The sequence below is a fragment of the Aquarana catesbeiana genome, linkage group LG03 (assembly GCF_042186555.1).
Source record: "Aquarana catesbeiana isolate 2022-GZ linkage group LG03, ASM4218655v1, whole genome shotgun sequence".
NCBI lineage: Eukaryota > Metazoa > Chordata > Amphibia > Anura > Ranidae > Aquarana > Aquarana catesbeiana.
The window spans coordinates 734,159,741-734,179,020 of NC_133326.1; the positions used below are offsets into that span (position 1 = coordinate 734,159,741).

The following is a 19,280-nucleotide window of genomic DNA, read 5'->3' on the forward strand; positions in this document are numbered from 1 at the left end:
TGCAGACAATTGGCCCCTCCAATGTTGGGATGATGATGTCACACCCCTGACATTATTTCCCTCCCCCGATCTCTGAACACAAAGCTTTCCCTCCAAATGTTCTGTGTGATAAATGGTATAATTGGGGGGCAGGAAAAGGGTTAATATGATGTAAATGATGTGATTGTTACCAGAAGTTGCGTAGAAGGTGATATGTGGGAACCACCATTTAGCTCTGGTTCACACAGCACAACATGAAAGTGGCAGCAACTTCCAGCTTGACTTTGCTCTACAACTTCCTGGCGACCAGGTGTGACTTCAAAGTCACTTTACTGAGAAGCATTCCTATGTGACTGGATCCGTGTTTATAGCGTGTTTTGTCACATGAGGAAACATGCGTCTGCTAACTGTGATTGGGGCGTTATTAACAATCAGGCTGCATTTACATCTACATGATTCTGAATGCACATCAACCGCACAGAAATTGTGTGCTTTGCTGCACGTTTCAGAAATGCGCTGCGACCGCGCATCACGCATGTACTGCAAAAATGGCAAGGCGAGCACGATGCATGTTTCCAAAACGTGTGGCAAAGCATGCGTTTTCCTGCAGGTTGTCATGTGTTCAGAAACGTTCAGACGCCAACGAATGGTATCGCAAGTGCAACTTATGTTGCCGCACATTTTCAAAATGCACAGCAAAGCATGCGTTTTCTTATGGGTTGTCGTGCGTTCAAAAATATGAAAATTCAAATGAATGGTAATGTAAGTGTGGTGCGCATTGCCACACAAAACATGCAGCAAAGCATGCGTTTTCTTGCGGGTTGCCGGGAAGTTGTAAATATGTTTGCATTTATTTACATCTGCACATTTCCAACTGCACAGCAACCTGCAAGAAAATCCATGCTTTGCTGTGCGTTTCATAAATGTGCAACAATGTGCGTCACACTTGCGTTATTATTCATTTGCTTCTGCACCTTTTTGAATGCATGGCAGACCGCAAGAATACATGCGCTTTGCTATATGTTTCAAAAACGCACAGCAAGGAGCATTGCTTTTGCATTACCATTCATTTACATCTGCACATGTGTGGCGTGCGTTGCTGTGCATTTTTTAGATGTATGAAAAAGAGCACATTTTCTGGGTCGCCTCGTATTCGGAAACACGCAGATATGAATGTCGGCTAATTGTTAATGACACCCCAATCACAGTTATCAGACGCATGTTTTGCTGCCAAGATGCATGACGCTCCATGACTGAGAAGATTCTTGAGCTACTTTGGGGTGTTTGTTGCATGTAGGGCAGAACATTCCAGTGAATGGGCTCTCTATACACAATGTGTGCTTACACATGAAAAATACACAAATAATGGAAGTGGGAATGTGCGTTTCCGCTACGCTCAGGTGTGACTGGGATGTGCTTGGGGGGAAGATTCAAGGCAGCAAGGATGACCAGGGAGGAGAGGTGAGGGGTAAAGAAGCCTCAGAAGTCGCAGCAAAGTCTTAAAGATTCAGACAAATGTACGACTTTCTGGTGATTTTACATTGAAGTCTATGGGAGTCGTGCAGCACAAGAATCGCCAAAAGTAGTGCAGGAAGTATTTACTTTTGTTGCAGTTACTCAAAACGCAGCAATTAAGGCAACACCCAATAAAATCTTTGTGTTTTCACCTGACCTGTGACTTTACATGTCATCAGAATGTCGCTGGAAAATTGCTGTAGTGTGAACCAGGGCTTAGGGCTGAGGAAAGTGTGAGTTCCCAGGACTTCTAACAAGTGTGGTAGATGGAGAACATGTCTGATAATCCCCGTTATACTGTATGCAGGTTCCTGCCCATTATATGAATTCAGTTAGGATATCCTCACACTCACCTGACCTCCTGACTCCTGTGTAGGAATGGAGATAGAAGTTTCTGGCACTCTGGACCCACAGTGAGTTCTACAAAATGTAAAGACTGAAAACTTTCTCTCTTCAAAGACTTCAAGCAATAGATCAGCTGCTTGGAATAATTCCTGTTCATCCACAAGTGATTAGTATGTGAGCCCTTCAGCTTCAAACTTGTATAACCAGACAAGACGCTCCTAATGAAGTCCTCATCCTGAGTCTCATACAAACAGAAGATGATCTGAGTAGGGAAAGTCTCATTGATGTCCACTATGGTCCATTTTCTCATTGCAGATCTGTTGTCCTTCATGGCCCATTTTCTCATTGCAGGTTTGGCTCGGAGTGAGATGGTGATTCCTGTGCTCTCTGAGAATGTCTTCACCTGATTTTCATTTAAGAGACCAAACAGGAATTGTACAGATAATGCTAAATGTGAGTAATCTGAACTGAAGTCATAGAGTGATTTCCCTTTACAGATCTCTGGGAGGAAAGTACCTTCCATAGACCCCGACCCATCATCCATCCCATAATAGAGAGCAGCAAGGAACTCCTGTACACTCAGATGGATGAAGCTGTAGCAGGTTTGGGTGCGGACGTCCCAATGAAAGATGTTCTCATTCAGAAATACAGACTCCACCTGATCCAGAGAAAGTCGATGTCTTTCTAGATCTTTCTTCTCAAATAAGATTTGTTGGTTCAGAACTCCCTGATTTGCCAGAGCACACAGCTTCTTCAGACAGGTTTGTTTTCTGTGTACAGACTGCTCCTTATTGCTGTGATGGGTTAGTAAAATCTCCAGGAAGCGAAGGTAAATTGAAGTCATCGTATGACACCAACTTAAAGCCAAGTCTTTTCTAATTTCTTGTTTCATTACAGTGCAGACAATCCAGCATGTGATGGGGACGGCACACATGGTGAACACAACATCATTCTCTTTTATTGTACCGAGAACCTTGTCTGCATCATCTTTATTTCCAAAGAAATTATGAACATATTCCTCTCGATCGTCCATGGTAAATCCCTGGATTTCCACATTGCGAGAATCATCGATGAATGTGTTAAGTTTCTCCATGGCCAGTGACCTTGTGGTGATGATTAAAGAAGATTGTGGGAGAACCTGTCTCCCGAGAATGCTTTGGAGAATTATTTCTTTGTGGGTTTTCATAGAAATGTCAAGACAACCCTCAGATTTCTCCTGTAGAGTCCACCTCAGTTCATCAAACCCATCAACAATGGTAAGAAGTTTTCTCTTACTTCCAGGATCCTCCAGAATAGACACCAGATCATCTGAACTCAGTCTGCAGGTTCTGGATAAAAGTCCCACAAGACTTATGTTTCCAGGGATGGTGTTGATTTCTCTGCAGCTCAGATAAAACACAAAATCAAACTTGTCATGGTAGAGATCCCCAGAGGCCCAGTCCAGCATGATCTTCTTGGAGGTCATTGTTTTTCCAATCCCAGCAGCTCCTTCTAATACAACAATCTTAGGGATGAACCCATGTTTATCAGGGTCAAAGAGGGCCTGGATTGTGGTTGGGGATCTTTTCTCCATGATCTGTAGAGGTCTTCTTCTTGAACTCCTTATTTCTTGTTCTTTTTCCTCTTTTTTCTGGGGTCCGTTTATCATCAATAACTTGGTGAATATTTCCTGTAGATAAACAACCTCCCCCCTACAGGAATTATATTCTTTAATCCTCTGGAATATCTCTTTCATAGACTCTCTGTGTTCCTCTCTGATGTCTTTATGAGAGAAAGGAGAATATTTTATTCCTCATACACACATGAAACAGTATTTATAAGACAGAGCTGAAAATATTGTATTCTAACCATAAACCCAAAGAATGGAACCCTAAAAGAAGATATCCCATGAAATACAGGAGGACTGTGGAAGCATCCAAACTATGGACACATCATCCAGACCAGAGGAGTAACTACAACCTTCAGGGCCCTGGTGCAAGAAGCCATGAAGGGTCCCCGTGACTGCTGGGGCCATTTCCATCAGTCCCAGGCCCTTTTCTCTGGTCCCAGGGCCCTTAACTCCAAGACTGGGGCTCTTCACTCTGAGGCAGGGGCCCTTTACACTTATTCCTGTCGTGGCGCCCTTTATAAGCCCTGGTTCAGACTGCTGCGACTTATCATTTGACTTGCAACACAAAGTCAAATGACAAGTCAAAACACATTCATTTCAATGGGTGTTGTCCTAATAAATGTGACTCGTGTTACAGCAACAAAGAAAAAGGTTCCTGCAATACTTTTCTGTGACTTTGATGTAATTTGAGTGCCATGGACCACAATGTTAATTCACAAAATCACAAACAAGTCACAAATAAATTGCAAGCAAGTTGCACAACCTTGGGGTCACAGCAGTGTGAACTGAGCTCATGTTCTGCAGTGGGCCCCCTTCCTGCCATCTTGCCACCCCATACAGTGGCGGAATGCCAGGGCAACTTTTGCAACCCTGGTAGTTCCACCACTAATCCAAACTACAAAAAAACAAAATGTTCATCCAGAAGAGAGTTCATATCAGACGTGGATGTCCTACTGACCTGATAATCTGTTGTCATGTGTCATCTTCTTCAGTTTGACTGGAAATAAGATTAGGGAAGTGATTAGTCCTGACAAACCTCTGAAATGTATAAAATAGTAACTAAGAGATAATGGAAGGCCTGTGGATGTGGTATATCTGGATTTTGCAAAAGCATTTGACACAGTTCCCCATAAACGTTTACCAAATAAAATAAGGTCGTTGGCATGGACCATAGGGTGAGTACATGGATTGAAAACTGGCTACAAGGTCGTGTTCAGAGGGTGGTGATAAATGGGGAGTACTCAAAATGGTCAGAGGTGGGTAGTGGAGTTCCCCAGGGTTCTGTGCTGGGACCAATCCATTTTATTTTGTTCATAAATGACCTGGAGGATGGGGTAAACAGTTCAATCTCTGTATTTGTGGGTGATACTAAGATAAGCAGGGCAATAACTTCTCCGCAGGATGTGGAAACCTTGCAAGAAGATCTGAACAAATTAATGGGGTGGGCAACTACATGGCAAATGAGGTTTAATGTAGAAAAATTTAAAATAATGCATTTGGGTGGCAAAAATATGAATGCAATCTATAGACTGGGGGGAGAACCTCTCGGGGAATCTAGGATGGAAAAGGACCTAGTAGATGATAGGCTCAGCAATGGCATGCAATGCCAAGCTGCTGCTAACAAAGCAAACAGAATATTGGCATTAAAAAGAGGATCAACTCCAGAGATAAAACAATAATTCTCCCGCTCTACAAGACTCTGGTCCAGCCGCACGTGGAGTATGCTGTCCAGTTCTGGGCACCAGTCCAGGAAGGATGTACTGGAAATGGAGCGAGTACAAAGAAGGGCAACAAAGCTAATAAAGGGTCTGGAGGATCTTAGTTATGAGGAAAGGTTGCGAGCACTGAACTTATTCTCTCTGGAGAAGAGACGCTTGAGAGGGGATATGATTTCAATCCATAAATACCATACTGGTGACCCCACAATAGGGATAAAACATTTTTGAGGAAGGGAGTTTAACAAGACACGTGGCCACTTATTAAAATTAGAGAAAAGAGGTTTAACCATAAACTACGTAAAGGGTTCTTTACTGTAAGAGTGGCAATGATGTGGAATTCCCTTCCACAGGCAGTGATCTCAGTGGGGAGCATCAATTGTTTCAAAAAACGATTAGATAAGCACCTGAACGACCACAACATACAGGGATACACAATGTAATACTGACACATAATCACACACATAGGTTGGACTTGATAGACTTGTGTCTTTTTTCAACCTCACCTGCTATGTAACTATGTAAGAGAGTTATTAGTGTAGCAGATCCTCCCAAACACCATCATCTCACCAACCCTCTGTAGATTGGAGTCTCTCCTCCTCCAAGTGATGGGGAGTGTCTTTGTCTGCCCGGTAACATCTCAGCACATTGCAGTGACATGTGATCATGGTGTGGGGGGACCAGAAAAGCCCCAATTTCTCTATGCAGGTTTACAGGCACACACCTAGAATCTGGAGCCTTGACTCCTCTTTCTGATGGAGGTTCAGGTGGATGCATGGGGCACAAGACTCAGAACCACGAGCAACAATTATGAGGGTCTCCTAGGAATACAGCTATAAATATGGAGGTTCTGTATAATAGATAAGTGGCTGTGATTGTATTCCTCTGCTCGGCATGCTGAGTGATGTCATAGTGTTATGGTGACTGACTGCCGGCATCCTGGAGAAGTGCTACTCTGCTTCCCTTTTACATTGTTCCTGAACTCTGTAGCCTTCTCCTTCATCCACAATTTGATACCCAAATTTATTTTATTCTGTAAACTCCCTCAGTAAAGATTGTTTAACCCCTTAGTGACTGAGGGGAAAACAAATGTTAATGCCTGAACACAATTTTGCAACTTTGACCTGTGTTAGTAAATCTGTACATATCATCACAACTACATTGTGTATCCAGGTGGATTATACCGTATTCATTTCAGGACAAATTGAGATTATTTTGGTAACACCGGCACAAACACTGTTAGTTGTGGTTTGTACCCATAGTACGGTCTAAATAACATTGCACACATTTTGCTTGTTTTATCCTACCTAAAAAAAACCTGACACTGATACTAATTTTAGAAAATGTTTTTTTTTTTAAAAAAAGAAACCTACCCAAAATATACTAAACCTGACCTCTAATATGACCTCTGACCTTTGACCCTAAAACGAAATCTGGCACTGACCCGGAGCAAACCTTCATCTAGCTATTTTTTCTTTATTAGAAATAACACAATGTATGATATAATGTATCCTGTATGTATACAATGTATGATATAATGTATCCTGTATGTATACAATTATATAATGTATCCTGTATGTATACAATGTATTATATAATGTATCATGTATGTATACAATGTATTATATAATGGATCCTGTATGTATACAATGTATTATATAATGGATTCTGTGTGTATACAATGTATTATATAATGGATCCTGTATGTATACAATGTATGATATAATATATCCTGTATGTATACAATGTATTATATAATGGATCCTGTATGTATACAATGTAATATATAATGGATCCTGTATGTATACAATGTATTATATAATATATCCTGTATGTATACAATATATTATATAATATATCCTGTATGTATACAATCTATTATATAATGTATCCTGTATGTATACAATGTAGTATATAATATATCCTGTATGTATACAATGTATTATATAATATATCCTGTATGTATACATTGTATTATATAATATATCTTGTATGTATACAATGTATTATATAATGGATCCCGTATGTATACAATGTATTATATAATGGATCCTGTATGCATACAATGTATTATATAATGGATCCTGTATGCATACAATGTATTATATAATGGATCCTGTATGTATACAATGTATTATATAATGGATCCCGTATGTATACAATGTATTATATAATGGATCCTGTATGCATACAATGTATTATATAATGGATCCTGTATGTATACAATGTATTATATAATGTATCCTGTATGTATACAATGTAGTATATAATATATCCTGTATGTATACAATGTATTATATAATATATCTTGTATGTATACAATATATTATATAATGGATCCTGTATGTATACAATGTATTATATAATGGATCCTGTATGCATACAACGTATTATATAATGGATCCTGTATGCATACAATGTATTATAATGGATCCTGTATGTATACAATGTATTATATAATGTATCCCGTATGTATACAATGTATTATATAATGTATCCTGTATGCATACAATGTATTATATAATGGATCCTGTATGTATACAATGTATTATATAATATATCCTGTATGTATACAATGTATTATATAATGGATCCTGTATGTATACAATGTATTATATAATATATCCTGTATGTATACGATGTATTATATAATGTACCCTGTATGTATACAAGATATTATATAATGGATCCTGTATGTATACAATGTATTTCATAATGTATCCTGTATGTATACAATGTATTAGATAATGTATTCTGTATGTATACAATGCTTCTTGATCATACATCACGGGACACAGAGCATTCATTACATAATGGGTTAGATAGACACCTTCGGTGATTGGACACTGGTTAACCCCAATTAAGGAGAATTCCTCCCCTATATAACCCCTCCCACACGGGGAGGACCTCAATTTTTTCGCCAGTGTCTAAGGTGGTTGGTCACGTAAAACATGTGCTGTGAAGAAAGCTCTAGTTAGGTCCCTGCGGGGGCTTAAAGGGCTATGCTGACTGGATCCATATCTCGGGCTGATATTTTGACTCCCAAGATGGTATGGTACCCGGGCCTCGTCATCCGAAGAAACAAGTTTTTGCCTGTAACTCTCTTTGGAGGACTGGGCTCTGAGAAACCAGGCTTGGTGTACTAATAAAACAGTGGCACGAAAGTTCTGGCAGAGTCTTTTACAGGTCCAGGTAAGAGGTTTCTCTGAGTAGGAACCCAAAAAACCCTGAAGGTTGGCACAACGCTACCTGCCGTGATGGGTGAAGACTGGAAACTGTCTGTTCTCAGCAGTTCCTGCGGCGGGGACAGGTAAGAGAAGTTAATCCTATATATATTACAAATGGATTTTTTCAGAGTAGTTGCATGTCTTACCTGGTTTCCGCCACTAGAGGGAGTAAAGAGCAACTTACGTGCCTTTCCAGGATACACACTCAATGAAGCTAGTTTCCAGACCGCTCACCTCCTCCGCTGCAGGCTCTGCCACAGGTGATAAATTACAAGGGGGTCCCACGTAGTCTGAGGGTCCAGCGGGTGCTCTACGATTCGCCCCCATCCTCGCCTCTGGCATGACAGTCCTACACGTGCAGTTGCACAGGGGGCGTGCTTTTACAGCTCTAGGCAGAGAACAGAGAAGGGGGCGTGGTTGCGGCGCCGTGCACGTGCGGCGTGCGCGGCGCTTCATTGTGCAGACGCCAGGCGGCTAATTTAAAAGCCCAGAGCATTCAGAGCTCTGTAAAACGGTGGACATAGAGTGTGGGCAGTAAGCATCCTAAGTGGTCGGCATCAGGTTGTGCAGTATTAAGCATATATGTATATTGTGAGACTTTTAGCACAACAGTGATTGCATATGTACTAGTACCTCTGCTACCTCTCCCAAGATGGTATGGTACCCGGGCCTCGTCATCCGAAGAAACAAGTTTTTGCCTGTAACTTTCTTTGGAGGACTGGGCTCTGACAAACCAGGCTTGGTGTACTAATAAAACAGTGGCACGAAAGTTCTGGCAGAGTCTTTTACAGGTCCAGGTAAGAGGTTTCTCTGAGTAGGAACCCAAAAAACCCTGAAGGTTGGCACAACGCTACCTGCCGTGATGGGTGAAGACTGGAAACTGTCTGTTCTCAGCAGTTCCTGCGGCGGGGACAGGTAAGAGAAGTTAATCCTATATATATTACAAATGGATTTTTTCAGAGTAGTTGCATGTCTTACCTGGTTTCCGCCACTAGAGGGAGTAAAGAGCAACTTACGTGCCTTTCCAGGATACACACTCAATGAAGCTAGTTTCCAGACCGCTCACCTCCTCCGCTGCAGGCTCTGCCACAGGTGATAAATTACAAGGGGGTCCCACGTAGTCTGAGGGTCCAGCGGGTGCTCTACGATTCACCCCCATCCTCGCCTCCGGCATGACGGTCCTACACGTGCACGTGCACAGGGGGCGTGCTTTTACAGCTCTAGGCAGAGAACAGAGAAGGGGGCGTGGTTGCGGCGCCGTGCACGTGCGGCGTGCGCGGCGCTTCATTGTGCAGACGCCAGGCGGCTAATTTAAAAGCCCAGAGCATTCAGAGCTCTGTAAAACGGTGGACATAGAGTGTGGGCAGTAAGCATCCTAAGTGGTCGGCATCAGGTTGTGCAGTATTAAGCATATATGTATATTGTGAGACTTTTAGCACAACAGTGATTGCATATGTACTAGTACCTCTGCTACCTCTCCCAAGATGGTATGGTACCCGGGCCTCGTCATCCGAAGAAACAAGTTTTTGCCTGTAACTTTCTTTGGAGGACTGGGCTCTGAGAAACCAGGCTTGGTGTACTAATAAAACAGTGGCACGAAAGTTCTGGCAGAGTCTTTTACAGGTCCAGGTAAGAGGTTTCTCTGAGTAGGAACCCAAAAAACCCTGAAGGTTGGCACAACGCTACCTGCCGTGATGGGTGAAGACTGGAAACTGTCTGTTCTCAGCAGTTCCTGCGGCGGGGACAGGTAAGAGAAGTTAATCCTATATATATTACAAATGGAATTTTTCAGAGTAGTTGCATGTCTTACCTGGTTTCCGCCACTAGAGGGAGTAAAGAGCAACTTACGTGCCTTTCCAGGATACACACTCAATGAAGATAGTTTCCAGACCGCTCACCTCCTCCGCTGCAGGCTCTGCCACAGGTGATAAATTACAAGGGGGTCCCACGTAGTCTGAGGGTCCAGCGGGTGCTCTACGATTCGCCCCCATCCTCGCCTCTTGCATGATGGTCCTACACGTGCACGTGCGCAGGGGGCGTGCTTTTACAGCTCTAGGCAGAGAACAGAGGAGGGGGCGTGGTTGCAGCGCCGTGCACGTGCGGCGTGCGCGGCGCTTCATTGTGCAGGCGCCAGGCGGCTAATTTAAAAGCCCAGAGCATTCAGAACTCTGTAAAACGGTGGACATAGAGTGTGGGCAGTAAGCATCCTAAGTGGTCGGCATCAGGTTGTGCAGTATTAAGCATATATGTATATTGTGAGACTTTTAGCACAACAGTGAGTGCATATGTACTAGTACCTCTGCTTTGTAGCTTTGGACTATGTCTCCTTGTAAGAGGGTCTCAGGGGGAGGTAACAAGGGCACAAGGAAGTCACCGCCTACGTCTAGGGGTCCTAAAGATGCCTGTAGATTACCATCCCCCCTGCAAGACTAGAGCCAGCCTCACAGGATGAGTCAGTGCCCCCGTCAGGTTTTGCAGCCTCTCCCAATGTTACAGCCCCAGCGTATGTCACAGAGGATTCCCTTAGGGCTACATTGGAAGGTTTTGAGGGAAGAATTATGAATTATATTTCAGCTTCCTTAAAAGATAGCAGGAAAAGGGGAAGATCCCCTCCCTCTGCTGCACTTTCTCTTTTAGATGGTTCTTCTGACAATGAGGAGAGATCCCTATAGAGATAGGGATCAAGAGCAGTCGGAGGATTCAGAGGAAGAGGAGAGAGTTTCCTCCTCTCAGGCACTCAAGAGGCAGGTCCAGTATTATACTGAATTAGTGTGTTCCACATTTAAAATGCCCTCTGCTGAAGCCGCCACATCCTCTGTTTCTTCCCTGGGGGTCAGAAGGATCCCACAGACTGCCTTTTCCTTTCCAATTCATCCTTTAATGGATGAATTGTTGTATGAGGACTGGGGTCATCCCGATAAACTGTTTTCTCCTCCTAAAAGGTTTTCTATGCTTTATCCTTTGGAGGAAAGCTTTACCAAGAAGTGGGAGGTCCCATCCGTGGATGCGGCTGTCTCTTGTGTGAATAAAAACCTGATCTGTCCCTTGGACAATGCTCAGGTGTTTAACGATCCAACTGATAAAAAGCTGGAAACTTTATTAAAAGCCTCCTTTTCCATGGCTGGCGCTGTAGTCCAACCTACAGTCGCAACTGTGGGTTTGTGTCAATTCCTCAAGGAACAGGTTAAGCAGATGCTTAGTCACCTTCCCAGTGAGGAAGTGGAGAACGATGCAGACCTTCCACAGGTGCTGTGTTTTATGATTGATGCCATTCTGGATTCTGTCCAGCAGGCATCTCGTTTGTCTCTCCTGTTGGTACACATGTGCAGGTCCCTTTGGCTTAAAAATTGGGCAGCAGAGCTTTCATGCAAAAGATACTTAACTGGCTTCCCATTCAAAGGGGAACGCCTATTTGGGGATGACCTAGATAAATTTATCCAAAGAATTACAGGTGGTAAATCTACACTCCTACCAATCAAAAAGAGTAAACGTCCATCATTCAAGCGTTCTCTTTCTACTTCCCCTGGAGCATCAGGCTCTAAGCAGTGGTGACGGCCTTCCCAATCTACTTTCAGAGGAAAGGCCCAAGGTCACGCCCAAGGGCAGAAAAAGTCTTGGGGACGAAAGTCTGCCAAGCAGAGCCCCAAAGCATCTCTATGAAAGGGCGCCCCCACTCGGCCAAGTGGGGGGAAGGCTCCTACAGTTTTCAGGAGCCTGGCAGGAAGAGGTTCAAAGACAAGTGGGTAGTCTCTTCAGTATCTCTAGGCTACAAGATAGAGTTCCAAGAGCTTCCACCAGCTTGTTTCCTAAGGTCAAGGGTTTCCAAAGATCCAGTAAAGCGAAAACCGCTACTTCTGGCCTTAGATCGCTTACTATCCCAGGGGGTGATAGTAGAAGTGGACCCAAAAGATCAGGGTTCTATTCAAATCTCTTCACTGTTCCAAAGCCAAATGGGGATGTCAAACCTATCCTAGATCTGAAACAGTTTCTGCACATTCGATCCTTTCGAATGCAGTAAATCTATTTGGTGGTCTCCACCCTTCAAGGGGGAGAATTTATGGCATCAATAGATATCAAGGATGCATATCTTCATGTGCCAATTTTTCCCGCTCACCAAAAATATCTAAGGTTCGCAGTAGACCAGCGCCATTTTCAATTTGTGGCCCTTCCTTTCGGTCTCGCTACAGCTCCTAAATTTTTATAGAAATTCTAGACCCTCTCTTAGCAAATCTAAAAGCTCAGGGCATAACCGTGGTAGCTTATCTAGACTATTTGCTACTCATAGAGCAATCAGTGGCGCACCTGAACTGCACTGTCCTCAAGACAATAAAACATTTGGAAAGCCTAGGTTGGATAATCAACCTAGAAAAGTCTTCCTTGCAACCTTCAACAAGGTTGGAATATCTAGGCATGATCATAGACACGACTCAAGGCAGAGTGTTTCTACCAGAGCCAAAGGTCAAGGCCGTAAAAGCTCTAGTCCGCCTAGTATTAAGCAAAAAGAGTCCATCCATGTGGCTATGTATGAGACTGTTAGGAAAGATGATCGCCTCTTTCGAGGCTGTTCCATTTGCCCAGTTTCACTCAAGGCCTTGGAACAAGAAGCCTCATGCCTTGGATCTTCCTATGTGCCTATCCCCAAGGATACGCAAAAGCCTCAATTGGTGGTTACGAACCAGAAATCTTTTGAAAGGCAAAGCCTTTCTTCCACTACAATGGAAGATCATAACCACGGATGCCAGTCTGACAGGCTGGGGAACAGTTCTGGAAGAAACATGCACGCAGGGAAGATGGTCCACAACCGAGAGTCATTTGCCCATCAATATTCTAGAAATTCGGGCAATTTACTTGGCCCTCATAGACTGGTCTTACAGGCTACAGGGTCATCCTATTCGGATACAATCCGACAATGCCATGGCAGTGGCTTACATCAATCACCAAGGTGGCACCAGAAGTCGGGATGCCCAAAAGGAGGTGAATCGCAATCTTGCTTGGGCAGAAAGCCATGTTCCCTGGCTGTCTGCGGTATTCATCCCAGGAGTGGAAAATTGGCAAGCGGATTTCTTAAGCTACCAGCAACTATGCCCAGGAGAATGCCCAGGAGAAAGTCCCTACACCCCGACATATTCCAGATCATATGTCAAAAGTGGGGTACCCCGGATGTATATCTATTCGCGTCCAGATTCATCAAGTAACTGGACAAATTTGTGTCAAGAACAAAGGATGTACTTGCTCAGGGGTCAGATGCTCTGACAATCCCATGTGATCAGTACAATCTAATTTTTTGCCTTCCCTCCAAATCCACTTCTGCGGTTCCTGGGGAGAGTCAAAAGAGAAGCAAAGTCGGTCCTTTTAGTATCCCCGGCTTGGCCCAGATGACCTTGGTATGCAGAGATCGTAAAGATGGCAGTGGGAAGGCCTTGGGTCCTCCCATTTTGGCCAGATCTGCTCTCACAGGGTCCGATTTGCCACCCTGCTTTACGAAGTCTAAATTTGACGGTTTGGCTGCCGAAACCCACATTTTAAAAGACCGTGGGCTCTCTGAGTCAGTTCTTTCCACTCTGGTTAATGCCAGAAAGCCGGCCTCCAGGCTTATTTACTACAAAATCTGGAAGGCATATGTTTCCTGGTGTGAACCCAGGGGATGGCATCCTAGAAAGTATATCATAAGCAGGATCTTGACCTTTCTTCAGTCAGGCCTAGAGATGAAATTGGCCTTGAGCACTATCAAAGTCCAAATTTCGGCTTTGTCAGTATTTTTTCAGAAGCCAATTGCTTCACATTCCCTTGTCCGGGCCTTTGTTCAGGGGGCACTGCGATTGAATCCGCCAGTCAAACCTCCAGTATGTCCATGGGATCTGAATTTGGTGTTGTTTGGTGTTGTCGGCATTACAGGGACAACCCTTTGAAACACTGCACCTTGCTCCTTTAGCACTTTTTACAAAAAATTAGTTTTCTTGATAGCCATATCCTCTGGAGAGTATCAGAGTTGGCAGCTCTTTCTTGCAAAGAGCCGTATTTGATTATTCACAAGGACAGAGTAGTTATGCGTCCTAATCGATCCTTCTTAAACAAGGCGGTTTCAGGATTCCATTTGAATCAAGATGTGATCCTACCATCCTTTTTTTCCAAATCCGCAGTCCGCGGAAGAAGAATCTTTGCACACTCTTGATGTGGTTAGAGCAATCGGTGTCTATCTGCAGGCAACCGCTCAGATACGGAAGACTGATTGTTTGTTCTTGTTCCTTGGCCGTAAGAAAGGCCAAGCAGCGTCAAAATCCACTCTTTCTAGATGGATTAGACAGGTTATTTTATAGGCTTATGGTTTAAAAAGAAAGACTCCTCCTTTTCATGTGAAAGCGCACTCAACTAGGGCTGTTAGTGCTTCTTAAAGCGGTGCATCACCAGGCCTTCATGGCTCAGATCTGTAAGGCTGTGACTTGGTCTTCAGTCCATACATTCACCAGACTCTATCAGGTGGATGTAAGAGCGCAAGAGGATGCCGCCTTCAGGTGCACTGCAGTGTAGTGAAGGCTGCAGTTTAGTTCCTCTGGTCCGTTTGTGGTCTATGTTTCTGATCTGTGTCTCCCTCCCCTCAAATAAGCATTGCTTTGGGACATCCCACTATGTAATGAATGCTCTGTGTCCCGTGATGTATGATCAAGAAAACAGGATTTTTAAATACAGCTTACCTGTAAAATCCTTTTCTTAAAAGTACATCACGGGACACAGAGCTCCCGCCCTTATATGGGTTTTATGTGGTTACCTATTGCTTTGCTACAAAACTGAGGTCATCCCCATGTGGGAGGGGTTATATAGGGGAGGAATTCTCCTTAATTGGGGTTAACCAGTGTCCAATCACTGAAAGTGCCTATCTAACCCACTATGTAATGAATGCTCTGTGTCCCGTGATGTACTCTCAAGAAAAGGATTTTACAGGTAAGCTGTATTTAAAAATCCTGTTATTATATAATGTATCCTGTATGTATACAATGTATTATATAATGTATCCTGTATGCATACAATGTATTATATAATGGATCCTGTATGTATACAATGTATTATATAATATATCCTGTATGTATACAATGCAATATATAATGGATCCTGTATGCATACAATGTATTATATAATGGATCCTATATGTATACAATGTATTATATAATGTATCCTGTATGTATACAATGTATTATATAATATATCCTGTATGTATATAATGTATTATATAATATATCCTGTATGTATACAATGTATTATATAATGGATCCTGTATGTATACAATGTATTATATAATGGATCCTGTATGTATACAATGCATTATATAATGTATCCTGTATGCATACAATGTATTATATAATGGATCCTGTATGTATACAATGTAGTATATAATATATCCTGTATGTATACAATGTAGTATATAATATATCCTTTATGTATACAATGTATTTTATAATATATCCTGTATGTATACAATGTATTATATAATATATCCTGTATGTATACAATGTATTATATAATGGATCCTGTATGTATACAATGTATTATATAATGTACCCTGTATGTATACAATGTCTTATAGAATAGATTCTGTATGTATACAATGTACTATATAATGTATCCCGTATGTATACAATGTATTATATAATATATCCTGTATGTATACACTGTGTTATATAATATATCCTGTATGTATACAATGTATTCTATAATAGATCCTGTATGTATACAATGTATTATATAATGTATCCTGTATGTATACAATGTATTATATAATGTATCCTGTATGTATACAATGTATTATATAATATATCCTGTATGTATACAATGCATTATATAATATATCCTGTATGTATACAATGTATTATATAATGGATCCTGTATGTATACAATGTAGTATATAATATATCCTGTATGTATACAATGCATTATATAATGGATCCTGTATGTATGCAATGTATTATATGCTGGATCCTGTATGTACAGTACCATGCAAAAGTACTGTACACGATCGTTGTTGCGGCGTGTTAGTCTGACACACCACAACTCCGATCTGGGTAAAGAGTCTCTGGTGGAGACTCTTTACCACGTGATCAGCCGTGTCCAATCATGGCTGATCATGATGTAAACAGGAAGAGCCATTTATCAGTTTTTCCTTACTCGTGTCTGACAGACGTGAGTAGAGGAGAGCCGATCGGTTGCTCCTCTGATGGGGGGTCTGCGCTGATTGTTTATCAGTGCAGCCCCCCCGCGGATGCCCGGCCAGGACCACCAGGGATGCCCCCAGGACCACCAGGGATGGCCACCACTGATGATGACCACCAGGTATGGCATCTCTGGTGGCCATGGGTGGCAATGTGTGCCCACACATAATGCCAATCAGTGCCCACCAGCAATACCTGTCAGTGCCTCAATAGCAGCGTATTTAAGGGCTTCCACTCCACCTTGTGGAAATTAGTTGGTTAAAACATCACAGGTGGTGTTTCATATGCTAACTTCTGGACTGCTTGATCACTACCGACAATCACCCAGTGGAAACACTCAGTTTATACAAGTTCCACAAGTAAGTCTCTATTACCCTCTGCTCATATTTCTCAATCCAATTATGAGATTTTGATTCTAAGTGGACTGGACCTGTTGCAATTCAATTTAATCGAATCTAATTTAATTTTATTTAATTTCATTTGATCAAATGGATTCTGTTTAATCTAATGTAACATTTCTAAGTAAATCTCAATTGATTGATTTCATTATGTATTCTGATAAAATTTAAATTAATTTGAACAAATTTAATATAACTTGAAATTAAAATTAATATTCTATTTAATCTGTAATTAAAATATAGGTTGCTGAAGCCGTTTGCTCTCACTATTTTGAATCCCTAAATAAAAGGATAATAATCCAATATACCGTATTTATCGGCATATAACACACACTTTTTTCCCCTTAAAATCAGGGGAAAATTGTGGGTGCGTGTCATACACCGATCCCTGCTGTCTCTGAGGGATCTCCTGTGTACTCGGCGCTCACAGCCACACCTCCTGGCCCTGCATTGGGCCACTGTTCTGTCTATCATATGAGCAGGGCCAGGAGGCGTGGCTATGAGAGCCGGGTACACAGGAGATCGCGGCTCTGTGTAATTCAGCGGCGCTCGCTCCTCTTCCCTCAGAGACAGCAGGGATAATCCAACACTGGCAAGGCCGCAATGATGGGAAAGGTGAGGCTCCAGATGGGCACTGAACAGGCAGCGTTGTTGGTCAATTTATAGGCTGCAGATGGGAACTAAACAGGCTGCATTGTTGGGCAATTTAATGGCTGCAGATGGGCACTGAGCAGGGTGCATTGATGGGCAATTTAGAGGCTGCAGATGGGCACTGAGCAGGGTGCATTGATGAGCTGTGACCCTAATTTTGCTTCAAAGTTCTTTATTTAAAATGTTTTAAAGTTTTTTTCCTTAAACTTCCCTCCTAAAATTGGGATGTGTGTTATACGCCTGTGCATGTTATACACCGATAAAGAGGGCACTCACTTTTTGAATGATGGTCTCTAAAATATTTTTTGAATGACAAATAGTAATTTAGTATGATATTTATACATGAACTTAATAGCGATTACAATACATCTCTTAGTACCAATAGGATCTCCTGAAGAAGCTAAAGGCGAAATACGTATTGACCCATTGGCGCTGAAATTGTAATTTTGCATAAATGGCCTCTAGTCAGAAGGGATCTTCTAGGACTACCTTGTAAACAATCCATTGGCCATCCATTTCTTTATCACAGCTCCACAACTTTTTCTGGTTCATGAGACAGTGTACCTTTTGGATATGTTCATGTTTTTTTCTTTGTATCATGTGTTTTTATTGTATTCAAATACATAATCTATTTTTAATATAATATGAGACCATTTTTCTTTCCTATTTGGGATCCTAGTGGCAGCCTTTAAAGTCCCCTTTTTCCTCGTTTTCCCCTATTTTTGTTTCTGTTCAAATCACCATTGGATGTGGTGCCACGTCCTCCAATATATGTCTCAAATTCCTTCTGCAATGTATTACATAATGGATCTGTATGTATACAATGTATCTTTATCTCCATTTAGAAAAAAAAGATATCACAGGGGTGAGCTGCACAGTGACTCATTACCATGACTGGCAATCTGAGGTTACCACAGCAATCATGTGACAGGGAACCGGGAGTCCCAATCATTAGTATGATCCCCGGGGCTCTTAGTGAGATCCTATTGTCTGTGCAGTGCTCTCCCAGCACAAAGAGAGGTACACAAATATGTGGCCCCCAGAATAAAGACCCCTTTTTGTGGGGCCCCATAAGTGAGTACTGTCAGTGGGAAGGGGTTTGTCCAGTTGGAAGCTCCTGATTGGTCACTGGCTTTCCCTGGGTGACATTCCTAGTCCTTCCTTACACAGATATTGATCAGGAATTGTTAGGAAATGGTCATTATAGACGGGAACTCACCATTTTGTGCTCTCCTCTTCTTGAGGTATTTTGCGGATCTCCTCAGACCGATCAGTTTAAAGACACGAATGGTGACATCCAGAGCCCCTTCTTCTCTATATGTTTTTATCAGGATGTCCTTGGTGTCGATCCTGTCTGCATTTTCTAGTTTTCCTTGGGGGATGGGACGTTTACCGCCATAGGAGAAATCAGACAATTTGTTCCTAAATCTCTTGAAGTCACATTCTATCAGATCCTCCAGAGAATATATGATAAGATCCCCGGGGGTTTGTTTCCTCTTTCCCAGGACACCAGGAGCCGACCCTACAGAGAGAACAATCAGCAACCATAAACATTCATCCTGATTGGAGGATTTCTGACACATGACAGCAGATAAGTCTGTACTGGCAACCAGCAATGCTATAAAGAGCATATAGAAGGG

At 42.3% G+C, this 19,280-nt stretch overlaps 1 protein-coding gene across 1 annotated transcript in view; it reads right to left on the reverse strand.

Moving 5' to 3' along the window:
• The window catches only part of LOC141133844 (NACHT, LRR and PYD domains-containing protein 3-like), a 133,767-nt gene that overhangs the window by 95,143 nt on the left and 19,344 nt on the right, over positions 1–19,280 (reverse strand). The window contains exons 3-5 of the mRNA XM_073623421.1: positions 18,860–19,162; positions 4,407–4,445; positions 1,848–3,600 (exon numbers count right to left, since the gene is read on the reverse strand). Coding sequence (XP_073479522.1) covers positions 1,848–3,600; positions 4,407–4,445; positions 18,860–19,162 — 2,095 coding nt within the window. The remainder of the gene's footprint in view (positions 1–1,847; positions 3,601–4,406; positions 4,446–18,859; positions 19,163–19,280) is intronic.